General features: G+C 57.3%; 1 protein-coding gene across 2 annotated transcripts in view; it reads left to right on the forward strand.

Moving 5' to 3' along the window:
* LRP1 (LDL receptor related protein 1) overlaps positions 1-21,026 on the forward strand; it is an 80,394-nt gene that overhangs the window by 7,905 nt on the left and 51,463 nt on the right. For both annotated transcript variants that reach the window (XM_043446537.1, XM_043446538.1), the window contains exons 2-11: positions 1,052-1,174; positions 3,807-3,944; positions 5,970-6,089; positions 7,820-7,948; positions 8,053-8,316; positions 16,885-17,047; positions 17,139-17,361; positions 18,367-18,556; positions 18,963-19,106; positions 20,270-20,506. In XM_043446537.1, the coding sequence (XP_043302472.1) occupies positions 1,052-1,174; positions 3,807-3,944; positions 5,970-6,089; positions 7,820-7,948; positions 8,053-8,316; positions 16,885-17,047; positions 17,139-17,361; positions 18,367-18,556; positions 18,963-19,106; positions 20,270-20,506 (1,731 nt within the window). The remainder of the gene's footprint in view (positions 1-1,051; positions 1,175-3,806; positions 3,945-5,969; positions 6,090-7,819; positions 7,949-8,052; positions 8,317-16,884; positions 17,048-17,138; positions 17,362-18,366; positions 18,557-18,962; positions 19,107-20,269; positions 20,507-21,026) is intronic.

The raw sequence follows: 21,026 nt of genomic DNA on the forward strand, positions 1-21,026 counted from the left end.
TGCCTGCTGGGTGACCCCGCATGCTCTGAGGCTCGGTTTCCTCATCTGGGAAATGGTATCAGTCGTACCTATTTTGTCATGTTGTGGAGAGAATTGAAGGCGATGATACATGGAAGGAAGGGGCTGACCACGCTTCCCGGCACTTACTGAGGTAACAATGAGCCTTACTGAGGTAACAATGAGCCTTACTGAGGTAACAATGAGCCTTAGTGTGATCATGCTTAATTCATCCCTGGAGAGTGAGGTAAGAGAATGGGGTGGGCGTAGAGAGCAGATGGTGCGGTGAGGGATTAGGGCAGAGAAGCGGTCCTGGATATAGGAACGTCCTGGCTTGGCTGGGCTGAAACCAGCTCCTGCAGGTCACCCCAGGCATCCCCCTGCCTCGGCTCTCCAGCCCCGTCGGCCTGAGCAGTCTCAGGTGCCTCTTCACTCTGAGGTTATCCACAAGGGAGGCTGTGTGTTTAGAGGACGGATGTGGAGGTAGAACTCCTCTGTTGATACCATCTCTGAAACACCCATGTGCCAAGGGCGCCCCACACACACATCCCGTCTGGGGAGGGCCTGGCGGTTAGGAGTTGGAGATGTGTGGGGTGATGTGTTCCGAGGACCAGGAGGTGCCGAAGCAGAGAGGTTAGCAAAGACCAGCTCTGGACCTCTCGTGGGATGGAGAAGATAAAGAGAAAACCTGTCAAATCCTAAATGCCCCATCACCCTCAGCCAGCAGAGCGGGGCCTGCTGCCGTCTGACCAGAGTATCAGAGAACACACGGGCTTCGGCCCCGGGAGCGGGGAGAGCGTACGGGCAGCCTGCAGGACCGAGTCAGGCGGCAGCAGCGTGCTCCCCGCATCCTTCCCTTGCCCTGTCTCAGGTACACAGTGTTCCTGAGTGACCCCCAGCCCCTGCCCCCGGCCCTGCTCCACACCGGAGCCTTGGGTTGGAGCCTGGGCCGGATGGAGACTGCTGCTGCCTGAGGAAGGAGGAGGAACCCTTGAGGGCTTCCAGACTGGCCTCCACGCCTGTTCACACCCCTGCTTTCTTCCCTTGCCCCTAGTCCCTAAGACTTGCAGCCCCAAGCAGTTTGCCTGCAGAGACCAGATCACCTGTATCTCAAAAGGCTGGCGGTGTGATGGTGAGAGGGACTGCCCGGATGGATCCGATGAGGCTCCCGAGATTTGTAAGTACCTTTTCCGGATCCCTACCCCCCATCACCGATTTACCCCTTTTCCTTTTGGCCCAGGTGGCAGTCTGGGATGAAGACAGGTGAGCTTGAGCCTGGCGTGGACCTTGCTCTGTGATTGTTTGTACATGACACAGCTAAAACTGTCCAACCATCCTCCCCCTGCTCTTCAAAGAGCCCGGCACGGTGTTTGGTATGCTCAAAAATGAGCTTGATCCTCAGCCGCTGTGCCCACCCCAGCCTGCCAGAGACCGTGTTCTCTGGGCTGACAGCTTTGCTGGAAGGTTCCGCTCCCTTCTGGTTCCTCCCGCTTCTTCCCACCTCTGAGCCTCCCGATCCTTGATGGGTGCCCCTGGGTCTTGCTGGGTCCCCTTCCTGTCCTCAGGTTCCCAGGCCAAAGGCCACTGGCTCTGGCTCAATCTCTGTACCAGAAGCCCCACCCCTGCGCATTTCCCGCCCTCCTCCCCCTGTCCTCAGTAAGTGGTGTAATCAGAGGCAGCTGTTTAAACTGGGAGAAAGGTCCCCACCCAGCCCTCACCCTGCCAGTGGGGGGTGGAGAACTTGCTGGCGGGACCCTGGAGTCCTGGGCAGCTGGCAGAGTCTCCGCCTTCAGAGCCCGTCCCCTCCTGGGCTGGTCTGGGCAGGGGTCTGGGGACCCTGCATTCTTAGGTCTTTCTGTGTTCTCTCCTGGGGTTTACCCTGTCCCAGCCCCATCTCCACACCCTCACTCATAGTTATTAGCAGTAATTTTAGGGCCAGGAAAGGAAACCACTGGTTCTCTCTGCCTCACCTTGATACCCTGCTCTGGAGGTGTCGGATCCAGGGGTACTCTACAAGTGTTTCTGTGGGGGCTCAGCCTGGAGTGTCTGCTTGTCTCAGGCCACCTTTATGTCCCACTTTTCGGACCCCAGTGTTTGGTGTTGAAGATAAAGAAAGCCATGCAGAGGGGCCAGATCTGGCTCTTTTTATCCATCCTTGCTTTAGTCTGATGCAGATATACATATCCGCTCACTGTCCCCACTCATGCACACTCCTGGACCCATCACACTCACACGGAGCCGCTCCCAGGGCCTGACTCACTCCCCCTACCCTGGCGACATTCACACACAGAGGCAGACGCTGGCACAAACAGATTCTCGCAGCCACGCCGAGTCACCACTCTGAAATGGGGATGCAGAGACATAACCTGCACTCAGACAGATGCCCCAGACACGCACACACAAGCCCAGACTCACTCCCAAGAGGACCTGGAAATGTCCATACTGAGGCCGGCAGCGCCGGCGCACGTGGAGATTCACAGATTCACGCTCTCTCCACTCCACTCTGCCCCTGGTACACACCTCCGCTGCCTGTGCATGTGACTCCTCCCCGGCACAGGCGGACAGGTACGCTCAGGTGCAGGCACCTTCTCACGTCCTGTCTGGGCTTGGGAACCACTGGGCAGTGATCTGTTAGCCAGCCCACAGGCTCAGCCAGTGTCCTAGATCCTGGCCTCCTTAGGATCCCCTGAGGAGCTCTGTCCCGCCCTCCCCGCAGCCCATCTTCTTGGGCAACAAGGGAAGCAGAGACATCACCAGCAGGCCACAACCTTTGACGGTTCCCAAAGTCCTCCTTCAGGCAGGCTGCCCTGGGGTGGGGGTCTAGCATAGTGTGTTGCATAGAAATATAATGCAAGGCATGCATTTCAATTTTGAAATTTTCTAGTAGCTACATTCAAAAAAGGTCAAAATAGGGACTTTGCCAGTGGTCAGGTGGTCAAGACTCCTCCTTCCCATGGAGGGGATATGGGTTCAATCCCTGGTTGGGGAACTAAGACCCCACATGCCACGGGATGTGGCTAAAAAAATAAGTATCTATTAAAAAAAAAAAACCAAAGTGGTCAAAATAATCAGATGAAATTAATTTTACCTTTATTTTACTCAGTGTATACAAAATATTATCATTTCAGCATATTTTTTCACATAAAAGTATCGAGACCTTTTGCATTCCTTTTTGTGGCTATGGTATTAAGTCTTCAAAAACCAGTGTACATTTTATTTATTTATGGCCCCTCCACACACCTTGGGGGATGATATTTCCCCAACCAGGGACTGAACCTGGAGCTGCTGCAGTGAAAGAGTCCTAACCGCTGGACCACCGGGGAACTCCCGCTGTTTTTTATTTGTTTATCTTTGCCAGGGCGCTTTTTATACATCCAGTTGGAACTGGTCACATGTCAAGTGCTGAATAGCCATGTATGATGCTTCATATTGTAAAGTGCGTTTCTAGAAGACGTGGTCCAGCTCTCCGCCCGGGCTCTGTGACCCAGGATGTGATGGGAAGGAGGGGCGCTTTGTCTCCTGCTGTAGAATGTGGAAGCCTTGGGGTCCACAGCATGGGGCATCTGTGGACTCTTTGCTGAAAGCTAGTTATCCCCTCCACCTGGCGGATCCCAGGTGTGGCTACTATTGGGAGTAGCGTAGATGAGCCCGAGGTTGAAGAGTCTAACAGGCCCTAGGCCTCCTGAGATCTGAACATTGCAGGTGCCTGAAACCCCAGTCTCAGTTCCCCAGCCTCCCCCCGAGTGAGTCGCTGGCCAGCCAGCCTCTGTAGCCAGCATGCCCACACCGAGCTTTCCGTCTGCCCCCAGGTCCGCAGAGTAAGGCCCAGCGATGTCAGCCGAACGAGCACAACTGCCTTGGCACCGAGCTGTGTATCCTCATGTCCCGCCTCTGCAACGGGGTCCAGGACTGCGCGGACGGCTCGGACGAGGGGCCCCACTGCCGAGGTAAGGGCTGCTCGCCTCTGCTCTCCCAGGGGGATGCCGTGCGTTCTCCGCCGGGCACCCGATGGGTCTGGAGGCCTGCCGTCTGAGCGCCGTCTGCACACTGCCCTTGTGCTGCAGAGGGGACGAGGCCCTGTGCCCCGGGCACTTCTCCGGCTGTGTGTGCTCACACATGTCGCTACCCCTCTCCAGCTCCCAGCGTCCCACCTGTGAAACGGGAGCTTTCTACTAGATCCGCATTTTCCTACTTTTTTATTTTTGTAAACAGTGGGGTGGTTTCTTCACACGATTTCTTATGTGGAACCTGGGTATGAGCAGAGACAAGCAGATGCTGTCACTGAAGCGCGGGGCGGCGGGGGAGGTCTGGAGTTTTGCTGCCTGCCTCCCCTGCTAGGGCCCCCGAAGTCATCCCCCGGGAAGGACAGGTCTTTGAGGCTCTTAGAAGCTGCTTCCCCCTCCCGCCCCCCCAACTAAGGAGGGAAGTTTAGGACAGTAGGTCAGACTTCCTTCTCACCTGCATCTCAGGCCCACCAGCTCTGCAGTTTTTCTGCTAGAGACCCTCCTGTCCTAGGGGGAGTCTGGATCTCTCGTGAGGATGGGAGAGATTCCCGGGGATGGGGTTGGAGCGGGGGGAAGCTCAGGCCTGCACCTCAGGGAATAGGAACCTCTACTGCCCTCAAGATCTGGGCCTGGAACAGGAAGCTGGCTTTGTGAGGCCCTGGGCAAGACCCCGGGGGTGGAGACCCTTTCCTGTGTCTGTAACGCGTGTCAGAAAACATCTGCCTGTGCGAAGAGACACATCTGGATCCTGTTCACTGAGGGCAGGGAGTTTGTGGAAGATTTTTATCCTTTTCCTTTGGTTGAGTCTGCATGTTTTTGTCAGGAGCTCCTGGAATGGGATGTAGAATGTGGGCCTAGGGGGCTGACTTCAATTACCACGCACGTCCCATCTTATCGGACAGTATGTGTTCAAGTTTGCCTGCTTTTGCATACCCGGTCAGCATCACAAACAACCAGGAATGTAAGAAACCTAGGGCTTGAGCTTCCTTCTCTGATACTTCAGAAGCTGGACCTGATCATCCTCCCACCCCCTATCCAGAAGAGAACCTCTTTTCTAGATTTTCCAGAAACAAACACTACTTCCCCTCTTTGGGGGCAAGGCTGGACTGCGGAAGCACCTTCGGGCTCTGGGACAGAGGTGGGGAGGAGACGGGCTCACCAGGGCCTGGCTCCCCATCTCTGCTCCTCCTGGCAGGCTTAGCGCCTCTTAACGTCTTAGCATCTCGGGCAGCGCTCTCTCCTAGGTGGGAGGGGGGGAGCAGGGGTGTGAGGCAGCTGGACAAAGGGGTCTTTGTGGCCAGGCCGCCTGGCCCCACGCAAGGCCATTAATTGGGTCGCTGATCTGGGGGGGGTAGCTGCTCCCCCACCTCTTCCCCCTCCTGCTTCATTCCCTTCTGTCTCCCCTGTGGAAGTGGGTCAGAGGCAGGAGGAAGATTAGAGAAAGATCCCGGGGGAGCAGGCTTGCGTCTCTTCCTCCTCTCCTCTACCTGGACCTTGGGCCTTCTCTCTGGGCCCTCTCGGACACCAGGGCTGGGTTGCAGGCATGCTTCCAGACCAGGCCTGGGGTCCTGCGTGGCAAGACTCGATTCCCTGCCAGCGCTTCCCCGTCAGCCCCAAAGCCAAAATTGCAGTCCTCGGGCATGGCAGGCAGGAAGCATGTGAAGGGGCTGAGAATCAGTCCTCACGTGCTGTTGACCAGCAAACTAGGAACAGAGAGGGTCGGGGCCGCCAGAACAGGAAGATGCAGGTTCTGAGCCAGTTGGTGATGCGACCTTGGACCTGTCTTATACCCTCATCGGTCTCAATTTCCTCACTTACAAAATATACTTGATGCTTCCTAAGCCACTTCGTCTCTGACCCTGCAGGCCTGGGACGTGGTTACTGAAGGGTTGAGGGAAGGGTGCTGTCTGGGTGTGATCGCCAGATCTGGGGGCCTGAGCATGTGTCTCCTGCCCCCGTCCCCCGCAGAGCAACGGGGACCGTGTTCCCATCTGGGCTGCCAGCACCACTGTGTCCCCACCATCGACGGGCCCACCTGCTACTGCAACAGCAGCTTCCAGCTACAGGCGGACGGCAAGACCTGCAAGGGCAAGTGGGACGCACGCCCCCCTGGGGTTCAGTCGTGCTGGGGGCGGTGGGTGGGCGGTGCGCCAGGCTGGGGGGAGAGAGCTTGAAAAGTGCAAGACAGGGAGCGGGTCTGCAACACGCCCTACAGCCTCAGATCGGGACTGTGGGCCCTAACTGCTTGCTTCCGCCAGACTATTCAAAACTCATCTTAAAAATTATATAGGCCAAGGACTTCCCTGGTGGTCCAGTGGTCAAGATGCACTTCCAATGCAGGGGGCACGGGTTTGACCCCTGGTAGGGGACCTGAGATTCCCCCATGTCATACATATATATATATATATATATAGGTCATATGTGAGTTTTCTTGTTAAAAAAGTTTTAAAGCATTACAGACAAAACCAAACTCCCCTTTAACATATCCTCTTTAGTTACGGTCCCTTCCCCATCTCTCTGGAAATCAGCTCTTGCTGGCAGTTTGCCCCTTCTCTGTCCAGGCCTTTCTCTATCCAGGTATACATGTGTTCATGGAGAATCTAATTGAAAGTACTGTTTATGCGCATGTGACCTTGTTTGCATATACATCATACTGTATATGGCTTCTCAGGTGGCCTGGTAGTAAAGAACCCGCCTGCCAGTGCTGGAGACATTAAGAGACGTGGGTTTGATCTCTGGGTCAGGAAGATCCCCTAGAGAAGGGCATGGCGACCCACTCGTTTTCTTGCCTGGAGAATCCCGTGGACAGAGGAGCCTGGCAGGCTACAGTCCACGGGGGGGCAAAGAGTCAGACGTGACTGAAGCGACTTAGCATGCATGCACATACTGTACATATTTTTTTTTTCAGTTTCTTCACCCAGTATGTTCTAGAGATTTTTCCATGTTAATGTGTAGAGATCTACCCCATTGTTTTAGAAACCGCAGTGATGTATGACTATTACCACAGTTCACTTGGCCATCTCCCTTTGGATGAGTAAGATGTTCCCAGTTTCTCTCTGTTACAAACAATGCAAACTTTTCTGTTTTAAATGTACCTCCTTTCCATCTTGGCACAAATGTAACCTTCTCAGTGAGGCCCTCCTTATAGCCCTAAATCCCATCCCCACTGCCTGCATTCTCTGTCCCCTATCTCTACTTAGTATTTTTCATAGCACCAGCTACTTCCCATTGCACTAACTTCCCCTAACATGTCATTTACCTTTTTATTTTATTTATTATTATAATAGCAACATTTCATTTATCATCAGAATTTATGTTCTTTAAAGAATATTTATTTATTCATTTATTTGGCTGCATTAGGTCTCAGTTGTGGGGCACAAACTTAGTTGCCCCCATGGCTTGGGGGATCTTAGTTCCCCGACCAGGGATTGAACCCACGTCCCCTGCATTGCAAAGCAGATTCTTAACCACTGGACCAGCAGGGAAGTCCCGGAATTTAAGGTTTAAAAGGGCAGCAGTTTGAATCTTTTTTTTTTTTTCCTGATGTGTCCCCCAAGCCTAGGCACATTGCAGGTACTCGGGAAATCTTTTCTGAGTGAATGGATGATAAGCACCTGTGTAGATATGTTTCTAGAGTGGATCCCAAGCCTGGGCTTGCTAGGTGGTGACATTCCACGTTTCCTGTTGCGGTAGATTCTGTCCGACTGTTCTCCGAAGTAGCCGTAGGGATGGGCACACCCCTGGTGTTGTCTGAGGTCTCTCCCTTCCCCGCCCCTCGGCATGCTGGGAATGACCACGCTCCCGCCTCTTCCCGGCAGACTTCGACGAGTGCTCGGTGTATGGCACCTGTAGCCAGCTGTGCACCAACACGGACGGCTCCTTCACGTGCGGCTGCGTGGAAGGGTACCTGCTGCAGCCGGACAACCGCTCCTGCAAGGCCAAGAACGGTGGGTGGGCTGAGCTGCGACCGTACGGCCAGGCGCCCTCGGTGTGGTTCCCTGGTGGGGAGAGGCCGGAGCGGCGCCCTGACCCTTCTCTCCTGTGTCTCCAGAGCCGGTTGACCGGCCCCCGGTGCTGCTGATTGCCAACTCGCAGAACATCCTGGCTACGTACCTGAGTGGGGCCCAGGTCTCCACCATCACGCCCACTAGCACACGGCAGACCACAGCCATGGACTTCAGCTACGCCAACGAGACGGTGTGCTGGGTGCATGTCGGCGACAGCGCTGCCCAGACGCAGCTCAAGTGCGCCCGCATGCCCGGCCTTAAGGGCTTCGTGGATGAGTACACCATCAACATCTCCCTCAGCCTGCACCGTGAGTCACCTGCTCCCGCGCGGGGAGCCGGCGAGGGTGGGGGAGATGGGCGAGGCCAAGCCTGTCTGGGACAAGCTGGGCCGGGGGAGTGGATGGACGGGATGACCCTTGACTGGTCCAGGAGCCTAGACGAAAGCCCCTGACTGAGGCCGAGGCAGCGAGTTGAACGTGGTGACCCTTGTTTGGGGCCAGGGCAGAGCTGTGTCCGTGCTTCCTGTCCTCTCTCTGAGCTGATGGCTCCTGCGTTTCTGGCCCAGGGCAGAGAAGGGCCTCCTAGGAGAAGTGCCCGAGAGGACAATGTCTGGTCAACTTCCAGAGACCAGGGACTGTCCCTTTTCAGAGAGAAGAGTGTCGGTTAGTCCACAGAGGGGTTTTCCCACATGGCGGGAGCCACAGCAAGGGAAAGAAGGGGCCTGGAGGCGGAGGAGCCTTGCTAAGTTGTGGCTGAGGGCAGAGGAGCCGGGGCCAGGCCGGGTCCATCTCCGCGTCTGTCGTTTCCCTTGAGGGCGTCGCCAGAACTGACTCCCTGCCGCAGCGTGGCTGTGGGGGTCCTGAGACTGTTTCTGGGGGGCAGGCTCTGGGGCAGGAATGACCCCACCGGGAATGCTCTCAGATATCCTGGATGTTCCCCTTCGAGCTCCCACCCCAGGCTGTACGCTGATGCCTCAGAGGTGGAAGATGGGGTGTGGCCAGGGCCAGGGCCAGGGCAGAGGTCCGCCACCTGGAGCACTTCTGCTCATCTCAGATGCTGCTGCTACACGAATGAACAAAACCTCTGTGTCATCACATCTTCAGGAAATGCGCCACGGGGCTGAGGGGAGGTCTGGCCTGTGGTTGATCTGACGCCCGGGAGAGAGGGTAACTTGATCTGTGACCTTGAGTAAACCAGAACTCCCTGTCTCAAGCTTTGGTTTCCTCACCTGCATAATGGGCTTGAGCTTGTCTGGCAAAATCAGATAAATTGAAATGAAAGCCAGAAGTCACTAGAGGCCATGCAGGAGATTTAGGATGGTGAACTGGGGCCTGTCCAGAAGATTTTGAAGTTTCTTCCCTGGGTCCCCACGTGGAGATCTGCACAGAAATCCAGGAGGACCCAAGGGCTGAGTTCTGGTGGGAACAGGAGTTCCTCCGAGAGCCTCCCTCCCCCGCGACCTCATCATATGGTCCACAGCTCAGCTGCTGCCCCTCCACAGCATCCCAGGGCGGGGTCCTTGGGCTGTTGGCGACCAAAGCCCGCCTGTGATAGACCTGTCATCCTTGGAGTGCTGGACTGGAGGCTCAGCCAACACCTGGCTGGCAGAGCTCCTGAGGGGCAGGCAGCTCAGGAACCCCATGGTAGGTGGGGTAGGCTTAGGGCAAGACCCCACGAGACGGCTGCCCTCTCCCTGGCCCCTGGCAGCGGCCCCACCCATCAGGCCTGTCCGGGCAAACAGCTCCAGCCCTTCCCTCCCTGGCCCTGCCTCAGGGCAGGAGATGGGCTGATGGGTAGGTGACCTGGTGGGGGTGCCCTGATGGGAAGCTTCTCTGTTTTGGCTCTGACCTGGCCCCTCTCCTGCCTTCCTGCCCAGGAGAAGCAGGAAATAACCTCAGGCGGGTACCCCTCCCTTGGCAAACAGAGCGCTGCCTTCAGAGTCTGCTAGATTCGTTGGGCCCCTCTGGGGCAGAGTCCGGGAGGCCAGGAGAGACCAGAAGGCTCTGGGAAGAAATGCTGCCGGCGTGAATGAATGGGCTCCTCTTGCCCCGGCCTCTGTCCCTTCCTTCAGCCCTGCCCCCGCCCATGCCGCCTGACTGTCTGGCTGTCACCCTGAGGATGGTTGTTTTGCTCTCATCCCACAAACTAATTATGGGCCCAGAGCTGAGGATGTCGGAAGTGTCTCTCCCCAGCACCCTCCCCCACCCCCGGCGCATCCCCCTTCCCAGGAGAGGCTGAGGGCCTGCCCAAGTGCCAGCGAGAGCAAGCGTCCGGCCCCAGGCTCTCACCTGTGCAGGGGGCTCCTGGCCTGTAATTAGCCCCCCAGGGGCCGGAGGGAGAAGGCTGCTGCTTTCTCCTGCTTTCTCTCGGCCCTCGGGGGGGCCCTCTTTGCACTCATGCCATTCTTGGGGCCCCTGGGCTGAGCCCCATGTGGGAGGGAGGAGCCTGACTGGGGAGAGGTGCTGCAGCCCAGAGTCCAGGGCCTGAGAGGAGCCTCCCGCTGGGGTGGGAAGAAGGGGGAGCCTGCCCTGGAGAAAGCTCTGGAAACAGAAATAGAATAGAAAGAAGGAAGGAGGCCCGGAAGTGAGCTTGTTTCACATGGGTCCTGGGGCGTGTGTGAGAGCCGGACCTGCCCGGCGTCCTGAGCCCTTGCAAGGCCCCACCCGGGCCCGCGGTGGTCAGCATGGCTTCATGCGAGGCTCTGGAACAGGCTGAGGATCGAGGTCCCGCTGTTTCCTGTCTGAGCCCAGTCCCTTCCATCCGCTTCCACTCGAGTGGGAAGAGACCACTGCCCATGTCCTCACTCGTCCTGACAGGTGTGTGTGCGCGTGTGAGTGCTTTCCTGCCCCGACAGTCTGGGCTGCCAGCTCGTCCTCCCCCAGCCTGTCTTTCGTTAGCCTCGGTGGGAGGTGCATCTTAGGGACTCAATGTTCCTCTCTTTAAGGTAACCCCAGGGCCCATCCTCCCCTTGGCCTTGCGTGGCAGGATGGTCAAGTTTCTGAGGGCTCTGATCCCAAGACTGGACAATGTGATGGGCAGAGCCAGGAGACCCTCAGGGAAGACACTGGGCCCCCCGTCCCGACTCAGGGTTTACGACTGCCTTTCCCTCAGTGGGCCTGGAGAAGGAAATGGCAACCCACTCCAGTATCCTTGCCTGGAGAATTCCATGGACAGAGGAGCCTGGCGGGCTACAGTCCAGAGGGTCTCAAGGAGTTGGACATGACTGAGTGGCTAACACTTCCCCTAAGTGGGAATGCCTTCGTGGTTAGGGTGTATGTGGACACGTGTTTTTTTATTGTTATGTTAATAGTTATGTTTTTATTTAATACCTGTTAGGAAACTCCTACAACTGGCAAGTCAGACCTCTGGTTGCATAGATTGTTTAGGATGCAGCAAGATGAGAAAAGTGAGTGGCTGTAAAGAAACGGTAGATTCATGGTAGAGCAAGCTGTGCGTAAACACGCCGAGCATTTTGGGAATGACAGGAACCGAGGCCCCGAGAGGCCAGCAGTCCTGGCCTGCCCGCCCTCCCACCTCCCCTCTGACCACCCTCTGAAGGAACCTCGGGTCCCGTCCAGCCCCCTGCAGGGCCGCCCCTGGGCAGGGCTAGAGGTCAAGGGTACCCACTGCCCCACCCACCGCAGCCCGGCCCGAGCTCGGCTTTGCTCCTCTGACCTGAGCTATCAGGATGTTTCCACCGTAGGAAGAACGGGCACAAGGCCTCAGGACGGGGGCCCTGGGAGGATGTGTGTGCATGTTGGGGGAGGTTCTGGGGTTGCCAACAGAGGCCTTGAGGGAAATAAGACTTGCTGCAGTCACTTCGTCTGGAGCCGGGTATGGGGGGATGCCCCAGAGGTGCCCTCGGGGGTCCTCAGGCTTCTCCCTGGTCCCCTGCTGCACAGGGAAAGAGGAGGTTGGCCGGGAGGCCTGGAAAAGGCCTGCTAGGCTGCAGGCTGTGAGGTTGCGAAATGGGTCCCTAAGTCCAGCTGGCCAACTTCACTTTTCCCTCCCTCGCATGTGCGTGTGTGTGTGCGTGTGTGTGTGTGTGTTTAAAATCACAACAGGAAATAGGGCAGTGATTTGTCTAGAGGAGGGGCAGAGAGAGAGAGTTGATCCTCTGAGTCTGATGAGCTGACCTCCCGGCTGGCAGGGGACCCTTCCTCCCATGGGGCAGGTTACCCCGACCCTCTCAGCCCCCACCCCAGCCTGCAGAACACTTCAGTGACAGAGGAAAACCAGCCACCCGCTTCTTTGGCCTTTCTCACCTGCTGGGTGTCAGAATGTCGAGGGGCTCTCGCCAGCCCACTCACTGGCCTCAAGCTCCCCACCTCCTGGTGCCTCTGCTTCCCGTCCCCCTTCCCAGTTTCCTCACATTTAATGGCCCTTTGCTCCTCTTCCTGGCCAGGACGGGCCGGCCCTGCGTCTCCCGGCACGGCTCCAGCCCAGTGCTCTCCTCCCCCGCTGTCTCCTTGAAGCTGCCTCTCCACCCAGCCTGCTCCCAACAACCCCCTCCCTGTTTTCAAGCCAAAGGAAGTAACTTAAGCAAGAGAGATGCGTTTTAGAGCCCAGCAAGCATTTCTCAATAGTGGGAAGACCCTGGTTCTGACTTTGAATCGGAGCCGCAGAGGCCAAGCGTCTCATCCCGGGACCCAGGACTGAGCCTGTGTGGGCCTGGGCCAGGCAGAGGAGGGCAGTGGGGCAGGAAGTACATGCGTGGCAGGGAGGGGACCCGGGGGGTAGAGCTGACCCCACACGGCTGATCCCCGGACCTGCTGGTGGAATGAGAAGAGCTGAAGTCAGGACCCAGCAGGAAACAGGAGCATGCAAGCATGCCATTTAGCAAAGCTTCTGCCAGGCCCGCCCAGTGGTCTCCTCCCTACCTGCGAGGGCCCTGGACCCCCGAGCATCTCCCCCAGCCCCTGGGTGAGACACCAGAGTAGGTCTGACAAGCAGGAAGGTTGTCTCTCTTGGGCATCCTCAGGCCAGAGAAGGAGGATTCTGGAAGAAGCAGGGAAGGGAAAAACTGATGTCCCAGCACTGGGACAAGAGCATGAGCACTCAGACTCACCAAATATTTGTTGAGTGAATCAGTACATGTGTGTCGGGCGCTGGGCACAGAAGGAAAGACAGCACCCTGCCCGCGTGATATTTGTCATCAGGTAAACAGGCTGTGATAAGAGGAGCTCCTGGGGCTTGTGGAGGCCTGCAGCACGATCTTCCTCCTGGTGGCCTGAACTGCCTTAATAAATAGTGGGTGTCAGCCCCAAACTGCCCACCTGTAGTCAGGAGGCCACATGGCTCTGGCTGAAGGTGCAGATGGAAAAGGCAGGAAGGATGGGGTTGAGGGGAGGGAGGATCAGGGGATGGTGTGAACAACAGCTCCCATTAGTAGAGCGCTTATCATGTGCCAAGCCCCGTGCTGAGGGCTATTCATGGCATCATCCTGTTTTCCAGATCAGCAGACTGAGACTCAGAGACATCAAATAACTTGCCCATAGTTCCACAGCTGGAAGGTGACAGAACCAGGATTCAAACCTGGGCTGGGCTGTCAGTGTCTGGAGCAGAGTGATGGGAGAGTTTCCCGGAACAAGGCCAAGAAGTCCGTGTGTTCCTCGGGATGTGGTTAAGGTGGAAATGTGGTTTTCCTTCCTTGTCCAGGGACCTTGTACTCTAGTTGGAATCTCCGGGTGTGTGGATGTGTTGGGGGATATTTCCCCCAAGGCATAGAGGCTCTCTTTCTTCCCCAGGATTACTTTAGGAAGAGTATCTTAAATCCTGTGGCTGAAGCTAGGGTCTTTGTGGGAATGAGGTGGGTGCTGTTGTTTCTGGAAAAGCAGTCACTGTTTAGGGAGATGCTTCTTGAGTGATGTGAGGGGTGGAGACGCTGAGAAAAGCTGGAGTTGTGGGGAGAGCCGAGTGCTGAGCATTCGCACAGACACCCCAGGTCTATTCTGGGGCCTGGAACTGAAAGTCCTTTGTGACATCACCAGCAGGCTGTGGTCTATCCTCTGTCTCATTGCCCTCCCAGCTTACTGGCCTCCTTCTCTACTCTGGCATCCCTGGCCCCTCAGCTCTCAGACCAGCCCCAGACTCCTCCCACCATCACACAGCATCCCTCCCCTAGGGTTTACCTGAGGTTCTCCTGTTTTCGGGATTTGGGGTCTTTGGCCAGAGGCCTTCTGGAAGGTCTCTGAGGTAGATCAGTCCTGAGAAGGATGGCCCTCGAGGGGACAGCTGCTCTCTGGGTGTGTGGTACCAGAATGTGAGGTCCTCTAGGCCAAAGCGCAGGACTGCATTTGTCCCCTCCATGCCCCAGGATCGGGGGCAACGATCCAGCACCGCCTTTGGAGGGAAGGTGCCCATTTGAGCCCATCTCCTTAGGCTTGGAGTGGGAAGAGTGGCCAAGCGTGTGTGTACGTGTGTGCCTGTTTGTGAGTGTATGTAGTGTGCTGGGCAGATGAGTCTGGACTTGAGAAGAAAGGAAAATAATGTGATGGAGGGGGGTTGGATAACAAAGGATTTTTGCTTGCAACTAATAGTCTCCAGCTGCAAAAATACCAAAGGGGAGCCCAGGCCGGACCGGGGACCCCTGTTCTTGCCAAGTCCTCACCGGCCTGCTGAGCGGGGCCTTGCCTGGCCTTCGGGAGGTGGAAGGGGGGACCAGCCAAGGGTGAATATCAGAGGGCGAGGACAATCCCTTCTGCCTTCCTTCCCGGAACTGGCAAGGAACCCAGGCCAGGAGGGAGGCTCGAAAGTCAGCACATCCTGGGTCTGGAGGAGAGGATGTGGAGCTCCGTCCGAAACGGGGGCATCAGATCCCTTCAGGTCTCTTCCTCCTCCCCTCTTAACGAGGGAAGGGCGCTTGGGGAAGCAGCGGCAGTGTGTTGCCAGCTTTGAAGCTGGGCAGTGACTCGGGGAAGCCTCAGGAAGTTGGAGAGAAGAACACAGCTGCGCCAGCTGCTGCTGGGGAAACAGCTTCGAATGAGGAGGTCCGTCTACGTGCCAGCAGCCCCGAGGCCCCCACTGTGCCCACCAAGTAAAGGGCACACAGCCCTGTTTGCCTTTTAGTCTGTTTGCCTTTCAGCCACACGGCTGGCTGCCTGGGACTGTGGCCGTTCCCCCCGCACCCCGACTTGGGACCTTGGTTTCCTCTGGACGCAGTCCAGCAGCCTTCATTTTCCTCTGCTTTCTCCGGGAAAACAGTGCGGGGTCATTTGCTCGCCTGACCCCTGCCCTGGCCTGGTACCCCCGAGCCCCTTCTCTCCGCCCTTGTCAGGATGGGACAGTACTGGGGCGCAGAGGAGACAGTGGCTGGGTTTAGGGGCACCTGAGCACTCACGGGGTGACAGCTCATGCCTCTGACTTCTTCTTCCAGTTTTCTTGGGGTGGGGTGCAACAGGGGGGACCTGAAGAGGAAACGAGTTTGATGAGAGTCTCAAATTGGCTCTTTCCCTTCCTCCCTCAGCTCAAGTCCTGTGACCGTGAGTCAGTGTGAGGGCCTGGCCAAGTGCCTTGGGAGCCACGTTCCTGCTCCCTCGGCCCCCCAGCCCCCACCCTCTGTTAAGAAACAGCCCCTGCATCCCTGTGGGGGAGGAGGAGGATTAGCAGAAAGCCTCGTCGTTATACTTGTAGCTGTGCAAGGATTGGAGGCCCTACTGGGTTGATTGTGGCTAGCGGGGTTCCAGTAAAAAAAAAGTTTCAGCCAGAGGCAGATGATCTAAAGATTCCTTTGCCTGTTGGGGAAACTGGTGGAAGTAGAATGCAAGGCAGGGGTCCAGGGAGTCACTGTCTTGGAGATGTCCTAGCTTGCTAGAGGCATCCCCTCTGATCGCAGTAGTCGGAGGGGCCGTGGATGGATGGGAGCCAGTGGGTCCTGAAGAGAAGGAATCCCGCCACCCAGGAGGACAGCAGGGGTCCCATCCCCAGACTTCCTGCCTCCTAGACTCCCTGCTGTCCTGGCCCACCCCTGAGTCTGAGGTCCTTTTGACATAGCCTGAGTGTGGGCATCTAGCCTGCACCCTCCTCCCACACTCCCACCCTTCTGAAGCTCCCCCTCCTTATGAGTCATGCCTCAGTTTACCTTCAGAGTCCTTTGGTGGTTTCCTCCTCTGTGCTCTGTTCTCCAGCCCTGTATCTTATTTCCCACTCCTTCCACCCTCCCTAGGACAGAGGACATTGAGCAATAGGGAAGTAGAAGCGTTGGCCATGGGAGTGAGAACAGGAAGTCTGACCCATGTCACTGGTCCCAACCTTTTGCCACCGTGGACCTTCCCTTTTCCATCTCGTGGGCCCTATATTTGAACATTCTGTTCTCTCAGATTGGATTTACTGATGGCTTTCCCATTTAGAAGTCAGGAAACACGTATAGCTTCCAGTTGGTGCTCCTGGCCAGCGTGAGATAAGTCGACTTACCATACAGAGTTTATAAAAAGCAGAGATGTGGGATGTTTTCCTAGCCTGAGTGCTCTTATTCCAAGAAAAAGCAAATTTTAACAATTTTGGAGTGAGCTCGTGGACCTGTCCTCATTGCCTTTCGGAAGTACGGGAAGATGGGCCTGTTCAACCAGGGGCTAGAGTTGGGAAACCCGTCAGTCAGCCAGCCAGCCAGTGACTTCCTGCTGCCCATGTGTACCACCCTGAGCTCTGCCTGGGGAGCAGGGCTCTAAAGGAGTATGCTCAGAGACTCGTCTTTGGAGAGACGCGGTTGGTGAAGGGTGGCCCACAACACCAGGCAAAACACGTCGCTGCCGGTAGCTCCTGTAGGACCGCGGCGGGGAGAGACAGCCGTGGCCTGGGTGGTGATGGAGGGCGCCCCAGAGGGGGCGGGCATGTCGGGGGAGGACATCCCCCATAGCCCTTTCACTCCCGCTCTCCAGATGTGGAGCAGATGGCCATCGACTGGCTGACCGGCAACTTCTACTTTGTGGATGACATTGACGACAGGATCTTTGTCTGCAACCGGAACGGGGACACTTGTGTCACGCTCCTGGACCTGGAGCTGTACAACCCCAAGGGCATTGCGCTGGACCCCGCCATGGGGTGAGCGGGCCGGGCAGGGGCCGGGCAGGGGCCCCGGGAGGAGGGAGGGCGACCAGGGTCAGGCCCGCTGTAACCGGCCGTCTGCCCGCAGGAAGGTATTCTTCACTGACTACGGGCAGATCCCCAAAGTGGAGCGCTGCGACATGGACGGGCAGAACCGCACCAAGCTGGTCGACAGCAAGATCGTGTTTCCTCACGGCATCACGCTGGACCTCGTCAGCCGCCTGGTCTACTGGGCTGATGCCTACCTGGATTACATTGAGGTCGTGGACTATGAGGGCAAGGGCCGGCAGACCATCATCCAGGGCATCCTGGTGAGGAGGAGGTCTCAGCCTTGGGAACCCTTCTCTAGGCCTCCCGGGACGGGGGACAGGATGGGAGGGCTTGGCACAAGCGCTGGGGGGAGAGGACAGGTCGTGACTTCCGCTGGGATGGCCACAGTCGTTTCAGAGAGCACCTTTTACTTCTCTTTTCCCATTTGACCCCTACAGCAGTTCCTGGAGAATGATCTGGCAAGGTGTCTCAGTTCCCCTTTAGCAGCTGAAGAATGTCAGGATTCACAGGGGTTAAGCGATTTGCTTGAGGTTACACCACTGGGAAATACCATTTGAGCCTGGTCTAGAAGCCCTTCCAGCCCAAAGATGGCATCTCTCTTCTGGGGTAATTAGGGTGACCATCCATTCCAATTTGCCCAAGACTGTCCCAGTGTTGACTCTTGAAGTCCCCCGGAGTCAGTCTTGGACAAACAGGACAGAAGGTCACCTTAGATATATAAGGCAAGTAGTGGGGGCCGTTATCAGGCTTGCTTGGGGCCAGTCTGTCCTCTCAACCCTCCCAAAAACTGGGAGCTAGAGGCGGGCTGAGAATGTTCTCTGTGGACAGAGGGTAGGACCCAACTCCAGGTCAGTGCAAAGTCACTCCATCAGCGGATATGTGCCTGCTTCTGAGAGGGAGGGGTCTGGTTCTTCTCTCAAGGGGTTTGAGTCGAGGGGATAGAGTAAATCTACAGATCACCAGACAGTAGATTACAGCCAGAAATGGAGTGTGGAAGCAGAGACCGTCATCTCTGGTTAGAAGATTCCAGAAGCCCTTCAAAGAGATGCCCTGTGAAGGATGAGTGAGATTTGACAAGCAAATCTCAAGAAAGGATAGTCCAGAGAAGATAGTCCAGGAGTAAAGCACAGAGTTGGATAATGGGGGGATGAGTTAGGAATGCGAGTCACGGAGTCTGGCTGCAAAGCTGACGGGCTCTCCAGCGGCGGAGGTAGGAGTCTCTTTTCCGCTCGCGTTGACGGTTCCTGCCTGCCTGCCTGTTGCAGATCGAACACCTCTACGGCCTGACCGTGTTTGAGAATTATCTCTACGCCACCAACTCAGACAACGCCAACGCCCAGCAGAAGACGAGCGTGATCCGCGTGAACCGCTTCAACAGCACCGACTATCAGGTGGTCACACGTGTGGACAAGGGCGGTGCCCTCCACATCTACCACCAGCGCCGTCAGCCCCGAGGTGAGTGGGGCTCCGCAGCCGCTTCAGGCACCCTCCGGCGGGACCCCTGATTCTCTCGTGTCATCCGCCCCTCAGCCTCCGAATCCCACCTCGGGGGCCCCTTGCGCTCATTCTGCTTGGGATAGCCATCGCCCCTCCCAGTTCACGGGCCAGTCGCAAGGAGAGGCACCTGTCTGTGGGCGGCAGCGTGGCTCTGTCCGCTGACCACCCAAGTCCCCACCTGAGTCTGAAGGCGGGGTGGTGTCGGGGTAGAGGAATCCCAGTCCTGCGGCCGCCGAGTCCCTGCAGGGGACAGCAGGCCCAAAGACGGCAGCAGGAGGGAGTGTGGTCAGACTTGGGGGGAAGCCTTCCCAGGGCCTGGCTCGGGGCCTTCGAGGGGTCCTGACCGGCTCTCCCCCTGCCCCAGTGAGGAGCCACGCCTGCGAGAACGATCAGTACGGGAAGCCGGGCGGCTGCTCCGACATCTGCCTGCTGGCCAACAGCCACAAGGCGCGGACCTGCCGCTGCCGCTCCGGCTTCAGCCTGGGCAGCGACGGGAAGTCGTGCAAGAGTAAGTGCTGCGGAACGGCCTGGGTGCCTGCGGGGATGAGACACGAGGGGTCTGCCTCCCATAGCCCAGCTCCTTCCCTCTAAGATGCAGAGAGATGGAGGGACTTAACCAAAGGTTAGTGCTAGTGAGGGGCAGGCCGGGACTTGGACTCCCGTCTGAGAGCAGGGCTTCTCGCACTGTCCCACTCAGGCTCCAACTCAGAACACTGTCAGCTGGCGCATTTCAGCCCTTCATTTGTTCACCAGGTATCTAGTGAGCACGCCCTGGCGTTGTCCTGGCAGCAAGGGTTCAGCAGTGAACAAGACCGATGCTGCCTCTGGCCTCGCGGAGCTTATAGTCTGGCAGGGGAGGCGGGCAAACACAAAAGTGACTTCGGGTGGTAGTCGGTGTCAGGAAGAAAATAGAGCAGAGCGTAGCGTTCATGATCACAGCCAAGGCTCCCGTTGAGTCGGCCGTCAGGGAAGGCGTCTCTGTGGAATTGAAATTAGAGTCAAGCTCTCTGTGAAGTGAGCAAGTGGCTCAAGTGAGTCACGTACCTGGAGGAAGAGCGTTTGTGGCCGAGGGAATCTGCAGTGCCAGGGTTCAGAGGCCAGCGTAAAAGCTCGGAGTGCTGGGGAGCAACGTGGAGGCGATGGGCGATGGGCTGGGGGAGCCACGTGAATGAGGGAGATGAGGACCGAGGTGGGATTGTTCTAACTAGGATGGGGAGCTCTAGGTGGATTTATAAATTTGACTCACTTTTGTGAAAACGATTGTGCTGGCCGCCGGGTGCAGGATGGTCAGCAGGGAAGTGGCGGGAGGCTATTTCTGCGGCGTAGGCAAGAAGTGATGCGGCTTAGGCTGGGATGGCAGCAAGGGAAGTGGTCAAAAGGGATCAGATTCCAACCTCTTTGGGCCACTGATTTCACTACTGAACAGTGGACACTTACTGAAAACAGGCTGCTTGCTACTTTTGCTCCGTTTCCCACCCTGGAGTCCACAGGAAACCACCCCCCAGGGCGCTGTTCGCTGGGCCTTTCAGGCCCTGTGTCCGTCCGTGGGATTCAGATCCCCGTGCTGCCCCCACCCGCTCACTGCAGGCGGAGCGTCGGCTGGGTGGTGGTTGTGGGCATGTGTGCACGTGTGCGTGTCTGACTGTGCACCTCTCCTTGTGCCCGCCCCAGAGCCAGAACACGAGCTGTTCCTTGTGTATGGCAAGGGCCGGCCTGGCATCATCCGGGGCATGGACATGGGGGCCAAGGTCCCCGACGAGCACATGATCCCCATCGAGAACCTCATGAATCCCCGGGCCCTGGACTTCCACGCTGAGACTGGCTTCATCTACTTTGCCGATACCACCAGCTACCTCATTGGCCGCCAGAAGATCGATGGCACGGAGCGGGAGACCATCCTGAAGGACGGTAAGGGCCCCAGGGCGGGAGGTGGACAGTCGGGACTCCCGGGAGGTGGCACCCACCTGGGGAAGCAGGAAGCCACGTGGGGCCTGGGCATCTGTCTCCCCATGCCCTCCCTCCCAGCGTGGAGAGTCCCCTGATGAATGGCTGGCTGGGCTGGTTGGCATGGAGATGAGGGGATAGACAGATTGACCCCTGGGTGACCCCCTTCTTGGCTGAGCCGAAAAGAGGCAGGAGGATGGATGGGTAAGGCAGCGTCCTTGCCAGCCTTTGGGAAAACTCAGGGTCTTTCTGCCGTTGGCTCCGAGCCCTGGAGCTCCTCGCAGCGCACAGCCAGGGAGGCTGCCTGAGGCACCGAATCGGAGCAAGCACACGCGTACACACACACACGGTCCGTGCAGCCGGACTTCACGGCCGCCGAGAGCTGCAGGCTTACGTGCCCTGAGAAAATCGTGTTTGTGAATGGAATCCAGTTTTCCCTCTGAGCTGCCCCAGCGAGTCAACAGTGCATTGTCTTCTAATACCC

This window comes from Cervus canadensis, chromosome 25 (genome assembly GCF_019320065.1).
Source record: "Cervus canadensis isolate Bull #8, Minnesota chromosome 25, ASM1932006v1, whole genome shotgun sequence".
Lineage (NCBI taxonomy): Eukaryota > Metazoa > Chordata > Mammalia > Artiodactyla > Cervidae > Cervus > Cervus canadensis.